General features: G+C 45.4%; 1 protein-coding gene across 2 annotated transcripts in view; it reads right to left on the bottom strand.

Annotated features, from left to right (window-relative positions):
- The window catches only part of Flnb (filamin B, beta), a 152,507-nt gene that overhangs the window by 69,634 nt on the left and 73,505 nt on the right, over positions 1–9,368 (bottom strand). For both annotated transcript variants that reach the window (XM_013010498.1, XM_013010497.1), the window contains exons 5-8: positions 6,311–6,429; positions 5,513–5,590; positions 3,618–3,780; positions 3,325–3,522 (exon numbers count right to left, since the gene is read on the bottom strand). In XM_013010498.1, coding sequence (XP_012865952.1) covers positions 3,325–3,522; positions 3,618–3,780; positions 5,513–5,590; positions 6,311–6,429 — 558 coding nt within the window. The remainder of the gene's footprint in view (positions 1–3,324; positions 3,523–3,617; positions 3,781–5,512; positions 5,591–6,310; positions 6,430–9,368) is intronic.

The raw sequence follows: 9,368 nt of genomic DNA on the forward strand, positions 1-9,368 counted from the left end.
TAAAGGTCTAAACATTGCTGCCATCCATGTGAACAAGCAAAACAATAAGGGCCTCAAAAGCAAGCTATTCACAACCCCTGGAGCAAGGCAAATCAGGCTTGTGGTGCTGGCTCTGTCAAGACCCTTGGAATCTGGGAAGCTGAAAAAGCAGATATCAGCAGTAAATGCCACTCCTGACTTCGTTTCTGTGTCTCATTTAAAAAGCTAAAGTTTTTGTCAGGCACTGATGATCACACCTGTAATCCTAGCTACTCAAGAGGCTGAGAGCTGAGGATCAAGGTTCAAAGCCAGCCCAGGCAAGAAAGTCCATGAAGCTCTTATCTCCAATGACTCATTAATAAGCTGGAAGGGAGCTATAGCTCAAGTGGTAGAGTGCTAGCCTTGAGCAAATAGCTAAGACAGTGCCCAGGCCTTGAGTTTCAAGTCCCCAGTACCAGCACCCATTCAGACACATACACATACACATACACACACAGTTTTAAGTGTAAAAGTTAAGGACTAAAGTGGCTTTTGAGAGGTACACAAAGCTCTCTTCAGAGGGTAAGAAAAGACATCTTTGTTTCTTTGTGCCCCAGCAATTTTGTCCAGCACAGGAAACCTTCTCATCAGCTGGAAATGGAAAAGGAATGGGCAAAATTTCTAGTTGTTTAAGAGGTAGCTTTTTCTGTGCAAATGTCATCCTGCATATTTGACAGCTCCCTAGACACTTGGGAGCAATCACATACACTAGAAGACAAGGCTCTGCTGCTACTGGAAAGGAAGGAAGTTCTTTATCTGGCTCCTCTTCTCTACAATGCTTTCTGCAGGCTTCGTGGCAACAACCACTTCACCCTTGGAGTTAGAGGTAACTTTAGGTAGTTCCTGAGTGAATGTAAGTTTAAGGTGGCACTTTATGACAAGTGACATTTGTTTTCCATTGCAACACAGAGCTAAGGCTTCTTTTAACATAAAATCACTAAAGCAGGAAGTAGTAAATCAAGAGCAAAGGGATGCTAATTAAATACTGCATAGTCTAAATGACGGTTAGACAGGATAAATATTCCAGAAATGCAAAAGGCAGTTCGTGAATGAGAACAGATTGGGAAGCACTAGTAGAAATGGGAAAGCTTTTCCAAATTCTTTCTTACATGAAAGAATTTTGCTTATTATAGATATGTTAGGAGTTTCTTCTTGTTTTTTCTTTGTCAAGGGGAAAAAAGTTGGTCTCAGCAGAAATAAGTCATAACAGGATGACAGGACTTCCTCAGAACATTTGAATGTGTCTTCACACACACACACACACACACACACACACACTCACACTCACACACACTCATGGAAAGGCTGAACTTGGCCAATAGTTTCAACATCAAAAGGGTAGCCACTCAGTTCACATAAACACTCAGTGGAACTTGAGTTTAGAAGAAACTGCCAGATCCTTGGCCATCTTGCAAAATCTCAGATATGTCTGAATGCAATTAGAGAGCAGATTTGGGGTCTGCCCACACAAGTTGTAAAAGCACCTGCAAAGGAATTCCTGAAGTCACCAACAGCACAGGCTCAGCTATTAGTCACAAACAACACAAAGAACCAGCAAAGACACCCCACCCCACCAGCCCTTACCAAGCAAGAGCCTCTGGCCTAGCTCGTAACTAGGAAGCCAACAGCTTTGGGATCCAGGCTGGCCCAGAGGCAGGATTCAGAAGAGGAAGCCAGGTCTGCAGATGCAGATGTGGATAGAACAGGGAAAGGCAAGCACTGGTTAGAAAAGGCAGCATAGTTGGAAAACAAATAAACAGAGAGGAACACAGTCAGAAGGCAAGTATAATATTAGATACTGTGCATGTTCCTTGTTATAGAGGGACCTTGGCAGAATAGTTAAGGACATGGTCAACAGAGATTATAGTTCCTCTCTTACAGATGCTTCACAGCACCAATACCTTATATTATCCAAGGCTTATATACTGTGAATAGGAATAGCATCTGCAGGACATGGGCTGTGAAACGGATACTGTCTAAGTGCCCAGAAGCCAGTAAAAACCAGCTTTGGTCACATATGACAATTCCCTGTTTGTGTATGGGAAGCATATGATCCATCAAATGAGTTAAATACAAGGTACCACACTTAGGACCCTGTGTGGCCCATAGAAGACATAGATCAACTATCATTTATCCAAAGCGCCTGGGACAAAAGTGTTTCAAATTTCAGATTTTCTTTTTAACATTGGCAGGGACTTTACTGGTTGAGTATCCCTACTTTGAAAGTCCGATGTCTGGGGGAAGGATTGGGGGGGGCGGGGGGAGGGGGGAGGCTGGGAAGGGAGGTGAAGGGTAAACAAAGGAGGAGGCTGCAATGCTTGGTAAGAAATGTACGCATTATCCTGCCCATGTAATTGTAACCCCTCTGTACAGTATGTTCACAAATAAAATAAAAGAAAGTCCGATGTCTGAGTCTGAAACAGTTTGAACATCACGCCAAATGCCCAAAATTCTTGGATTCTGACAGTAGGATTCAAATGTTTAGATTAGGAATGCCCTACTTGTGCTATAAATTTAATCTAAAATGTCCCTCAGAAGCCCATGTCTCCATTTTTTTTTTTTTTTTTTTGGTTGGTCGTGGGGCTTGAACTCTGGGCCTGGGCACTGTCCCTCAGCTCTTCAGCTAAAGGCTAGCACTCTACCACTTGAGCCACAGCGCCACTTCTGGTTTTCTGGTGGTTTATTAAGTTTCATGGACTTTCCTGCCCCAGCTGGCTTTGAACTGTGATCCTCAGATCTCAGCCTCCTGAGTAGCCAGGATTATAGGCATAAGCCACTGGTCCCCGGCTTCCATTTCTTTCTAGAAGATGTCAGAACCTTTAAGAGGTGGAGCCTAATAGAAATAAGTTAGGTCACTGGGGGCATGGCCCTGTGGGGGAGTATGTGATACCAGCTCCTTCCTGGGTGTTTGCTTCCCAGCTGTTATGATACAATTAGCTCCAGCAGCACACACTCCTACCAAGATGTACTGTGCTGCCACAGTACGTGTGGCCCACAGGAAATGGAACCAACAGATCATAAAGTGTGAAACCTCTGAAACTATGAGACACAAACACCTTTTCTTCTATTAATCTGATTACCTCAGGAATTTTGTCACAATGAGGAACACTGACAAAGCACAGCAAATTATTACTGTCACTATCTTGAGAACAAAGTAGATCACTTCCTCCTCCAGGGGTAGTAGCAAGAAGGGGATAGGAGCAAGCAAGGTATTGGGCCTTGACCATGTTCATGGCCCCAGTGCCCAATCACACAGTGAGTCTCCACTCCAGAAGTAGATGCACTTCGCCACCTGGCACTACTCACCTTCTCCAACCTGCACAATAAAAGGACTCTTGGGAATATTGTCCCCAGCAAAGGAAACGTTGATCACGTGGGGGCCAGGCTGCATTGGTTTGTACACACACCGATACACCTGGTTGCCTTTGTCTTCCATGAGCACCTCCACAGTGTTCTTGCCTTGGGGATCTTCAACCTCTACAGCGATGTCACCCACACCAGCTCCTGAGACAGAACAAGTGTTCTATTAGCTCAAGAGCCCCTCTCAGACAAACCTTCAAGTTCCTAAAGAGCTCAGGCCAAGAAGGAAGGTGCATTACCGGCTGTGTAGATGTCAAAGTAGGTGGGTTTATTGGCGATATTCCCTGCAACTTCCAAGCCTGGGCCTTTTGCAATGACTTTACTGGCGTCTCCCTGGGCCTTGTCAACATTCACTTCAAATGGGCTCTTGGAGATGTGCTGTCCTGCAAAGAGCACTATGACCTGCAGGTGACAGATAGGAGAGATGTGATATCCTCTATAAGCCTAGCAAGACTATTAGCAAGTCCCATGTTTGACGATATTCTTTTCCACACGTCTCAGGATGGTCCAAGGGGCTGCAACCAGATGCCCTGAAATCAACTCAGATTGCTATATGGCTATGCATGGGATGTCATCAGACCTCGAGCAAACTAACTGCCCATGTCAGGTACACTGAGCTTTTCTAGAAGGAAATGTGTAACCACTTGTCCTTGAGCTTCCAGACATGAGGTCCATATTAAAATGCACAGGCCCAAGAGTTCAAGCACAAAGTGCTTTCCCAGGGACAAAAATGGGTTTGAGACAAAATTACACCGATTTCTGTCTAAAACTTGAATCCCAGTTCTCACCCTGGAATTTCTCAAGAGAACTGTGTTGGGATTCATGTGAACCTATATTGGCAGGAATGAATTCATTATGTCACAAATACTTCTTCCAAATTCATGGTGTTCCAAGAATGTAAGAAGCAGCTGAGGCCAGAGTTCCAGGTGAATTTATAAGAGCCTGAGGTAGTAAACAGAGTGAGTCTGTCTGTCTGCCTGCCTGTGTGTCTGAGCATGATATAGCCTTTCTGTGCTAGACAGGACTCTTCTAGTGAGAGGCGTCCAGGATCATCCTCTCCTGCAGGCCTCGGTACTCTTCACTCCTGCCTGGACACCATCTCAAACACATGATATAGACATCAAGGGGCTGAGGCTTAGATCACTGCCATGTCCCTACATGCTAGGGGAACTGTTTCCCTCCATTAGAGTCAGCCAGGCTCCTGTGTCCTTAGGCTTCAGGCTGCTGAGCCCTGCAGGCCACCTCACAGGGAAAGACGTAAAGAAGCAGGAAGACAGAGACCACAGCTTAGTCTTGGCAGCAAGCGACACCCCGGCCTTGTAGTTATAATGCTGGGTGCTCACACAAAGTTAGAAAAATCAAATGAGCAAGGCACCAGTGGCTCACGCTTTTCATGTTAGCTACTCAGGAGGCTGAGATCTAAGGATTGTGGTTCTACAATGGTTAAGCCAGAAATAGAGGTGTGTTTAAGTGCTAAGTGCCAGCCTTAAACATAAAAGCTAAGAGGAAATGCCCAGGCACTGAGTTCAAGCCCCACGACTGGCATAAATAAAACAAATAGAATAATATTACAAATAAGTTCCCATTGGAATTTAAGCAGTGAATATGGGTTAGCTCATGTCTAGAGCTTGATTTACCAGGATTTCAAACTTTCTCAAAGAGCATCAGAAATTAATTTTAAAAAACCACAAGGGGAGCCAGGCACCAGTGGCTCACACCTGTAATCCTAGCTACTCAGGAGGCTGAGATCTGAGGATTGTGGTTCAAAGCCAGCCCGGGTAGGAAAGTCCATGAGACTCTTATCTCCAATAAACCAACAGAAAACTGGAAGTGGTGCTATGGCTCAAGCAGTAGAGAGCTCACCTTGAGCTGAAGAGCGCAGGGATAGTGCCCAGGCCCTGAGTTCAAGCCCTAGGATTAGCCAAAAAAACAAAAACAAAAACACAAGGGTAGCTCAGTAGTAGAGCATTTTTCTAGCACGTGAGAGACCCATCTGGGGTTTTCTCTCTGGGACCACAACCACTCCCCCCAAGACTATTCATTCTTCTTCCCAAGATCTCTTTCTTCTATGTTTCTCTGAACAAGTCCCAGGAACATCCAAGACATGGCCAGGAGCCAGGACACCTCATCTTACCTTGTGAAGCCCGGTGACCTTAGGCAGGTATTCAACAGAGTATGTCTTGTTCTTGTCACTGTCAGGGGTCACCTGTGCCTAGGAGAGAAGATAGAAACAGTAGATGGTAGGTGTGAGTGAGCAGCAGGCAATGTCAACCAAGGTCCTGCCACCAGCTGCCAGGTCAGAACCCTGGTGTTCTGGCTACTTTCTGTTCCTCACTCCCTCAGAGGATACCAGCAAAGCAGCAGCTACACAGCCACACAGCCAAGCCAGGACTCTCACTGTCTCCAAACTGTCACTCTCTAGATGAGAGAGAACCTTAAACTTTTACAGGCACCAAGTTGTTAAAAGCCTGTGAAATACCAGACTCAGTGTTAGCGACCAAAAGGAAAATAATAAGCACTTCGAATATAAGCCCTGCTCTAGAAGGGAAAACAGACAATTAATTAGGAAACTTGGTGTTTCAGAGCTTGCTTACATGCTAGGAATAAAATATGGCCTTACGAAAGTAAGTGGACAGAGAGAATAGCATGTGCAAAGGCCCTGAAGATAGACTCAATGATTGTTGTAAGAAGAGAGGGCAATAAACACCACAGTCTCCCACTTCAACTAGTAAGACCTTTACTCAATCCAAAAATCATCTTATTAAACATTGTTGCACTGGGAATCAATGTAGATTAGATACAAAGCACAGTTGTTGGACGAATTAACCATCAAAAGCCTCAGTATCCTTTTCGGTAAAGAATATTTTGGCTGAGCTATAAGGGAAAAAACAGAGGCACAGTCTCCGAGAGGAGAGCAGCACCTTGCACATACCTCTTCCTTATTCCCTTCAGGGTCTTCAATGAACACCATCACATCTCCCTGCCCGGCGCTGATGGTGTCCACAGTGAACTTGGCTGGCTGCTTTACCATGTTTCCAGTGGGCTCAATCCCTGTCGTGAGTATACACAGCACACTGTCAGCTGGGCCCGCCCTGGCATAAACCATCACCTGCTGTGTCTCCTTCAGGGAACCCAGGGATGGAAAGTGGCCCTGTAGATCTCTTGTGAAACACAAGGACAAACTACCAGGGCAGGGTAATCAAACAAGTCCAGAGGTTTAATTTTGTTGAGTGTGTGTGTATGTGCGCCAGGCTTGAGGCTTGAACTCACAGCTTAGGAGCTGTTTCTTTTGTGCTCAAGACTAGAACTATATCCCTGGCTTTTGTTGTTGTTGTTGCAGGGGTGAGGGGTGGTAGTTAATTTGAAATATGAGTCTCGAGGACTTTTCCTTCAAGCCATCATCCTCAGATCTCAGCCTCCTGAGTAGCTAGGATAACAAGTGTGAGCCACTGGCACCCAGCTTTGTGTGCTTTAAGCAGTATCAGTTCTGAACTATTCAGAGAAATGCAGATAATAATGGTGAACAACATGGTTGGCAATTAGCAAGGAGGGACAGTCTGGGTGGAGGCAGGAGGTGGGGAAGAAGATAGTGTATTTTTTCATTAAACACTCTTCTGCATGGCATTCTCATTTTACAATGATCATTTCTTCCATTAGACTGTTATATTGTAAGATAACTGGGCAAATCCACCTCAGGTAGAGTTACATGTCGGTGTGAGAATTAATACCCTTTACTCAGTTGCTCCTATAGTAGCATGGGCAACAATGCAGTACAAGATTCCACTCAGGATCGTGGTTCAAAGCCAGCCTGGGTAGGAAAAGTCCATGAGACTCTTAGCTCCAATAAAACTGAAAAACTGGAGGTGGTGCTGTGGTTCAAGTGGTAGAGCGCTTGCCTTGAGCTGACGAGCTGAGGGACAGCACCCAAGCCCTGAGTTCAAGCCCCACAACAGACGAGAAAAAGAAGATTCCACTCTGCCAAGGTGCTTGTGAGACAAGGACTTACTATGATACAGAACACGCCATCACCACAGAGATCCTCCAGGCTGCCCTTTTGGATCCCCACTCACCCCCCTCCCACCCCACTCAACTCTTGTCTTGACATACACTAATCACATCTGTTCTCCACTTCTGTCATTTTGCCATCTCTCAAGAATGTTACAGAAATGAGGGCTGAGAAAATGGCTTAGTGAGAGAGTGCTTGCCTAACATGCATGAAGCTCTTGGTTCAATTCCTCACTCCCACATAAACAGAAAAAGCTAGAAGTGGTGCTGTGGCTCAAGTGGTAGAGTGCTAACCTTGAACAAAAGTAGCTCAGGAACAGTGCCCAGGCCCTGAGTTCAAGGCCCAGGACTTGCAAAAAAAAAAAAGTTACATAAATGAAATCAGACACATTGCAACCCTCTGGGAACAGCCTTTTCCACCAAGAATGCTCTGTAGAATGATCCAGACTGTTGGATATTCCAAAAGCTGCTATTTCTTTAGCACTAATATTCCAGAGTGTGGAATTGTTTAATCATTTGCCTACTAAAGGACATCTGGGTTGTTTCCGGGTATCAGTGACTTGTAACTCACATAGAGGCTCTGTGAGAATATAAGTGTGAGATAATAATTCCTGAAACCCATCTCATCTGCTGCTGATTCTACAAACAGCAGCTAATACTCTTGCAAGTTCCTCAATAGGAAGGGTTCGAGGGATAACCCACGTCCTGATAGACTGCTACACTCTTGGATTTGTGAATGACAGCATGTTTTGTTCTAACAAGGCAACTTTCCAGAGGCTCCAGAAAGCCCTGGGGCTGGGAACCAGAAAGACAAGCCTCATACCGGTCACCACAGCTACTTGGGAGGTAGAAAATAGTCCAAAGCTAACTTGAACAAAAATGCAAAACTCCCTATGAAAAATAAAGTGGACCATGGCTCAGGTGTAGAGTACCTGCCAAGCAAGCAGGAGGTGCAGAGTTCGATCTCCAGTCCCTGCTCTGAATCAGAGATTAAGTCAGTGTAGGGAAAAGTCTGGTGCAAGGAGAAAAGTACTGAGGATGGAAGGAAGAAATTGCTTTTCTTTAGTTGTGACTGAGAGAATAAAAGGACAAGTGGTTTTTCCTATATAATCAGATCTCATGTTTCTGGAATAAATGCCAAAGAATTTACTTGCTTGGTCACATGGAAGGTGCATGTTTTGATTTTTGTTGTTTTGTTTTAAAGAAACAGCCCATGCCAGCCACCAGTGGCTCACGCCTGTAATCCTAGCTACTCAGAAGGCTGAGATCTGAGGATGAAGGTTCAAGGCCAGCCTAGGCAAGAAAGTCCGTGACACTCTTCTCTCCAATATACCACTCTCCTTGAGCTGAAGAGCTGAGGGACAGCACCTAGGCCCAGAGGTCAAGCCCCACAACTGGAGGGAAAAAAAGTCCAACCGAGATGCCAATGGCTCACACCTATAATCCTAAACTACTCAGAAGGCCAAGATCTGAGGATCATGGTTCGAAGCCAGCCCAGGCAGGAAAGTCCATGGGTCTCTTTTCTCCAATTAATCACAAAAAAAGCTGAAAGTGGTCCTGTGGCTCAAGTAGTAGAGTGCTAGCTTTGAACAAAAGGAGCTCAGGGAAAGCATCCAGAGTTCAAGCCCCAGGAGAGGGGGTAATTGTGGGGGGCACAGCCCCGGCCTGGAACTGATGGCTCACACCTGTAATCCTAACTACTCAGGAAGCTGAGATCTAAGGATGTAGGCTTGAAGCCAGGCCAGGCAGGAAAGTTTCTGGAATTCTTATCTCCAATTAACTACAAGAAAACTGAAAGTGAAGCTGTGGCTCAAAGCAGTAGTGCTAAGGTTGAACAAAAAAAGAGCTCAGGCCCTGAGTTCAAGCAAAAGAAAGAAAGAAAGGGAGAAAGGGAGAAAGAGAGGGAGAGAGGGAGAGAGGGAGGGAGGGAGGGAGGGAGGGAGGAGGAAGGAAGGAAGGAAGGAAGGAAGGAAGGAAGGAAGGAA

The sequence above is a fragment of the Dipodomys ordii genome, unplaced genomic scaffold (genome assembly GCF_000151885.1).
Source record: "Dipodomys ordii isolate 6190 unplaced genomic scaffold, Dord_2.0 Scaffold12, whole genome shotgun sequence".
Classification (NCBI taxonomy): domain Eukaryota; kingdom Metazoa; phylum Chordata; class Mammalia; order Rodentia; family Heteromyidae; genus Dipodomys; species Dipodomys ordii.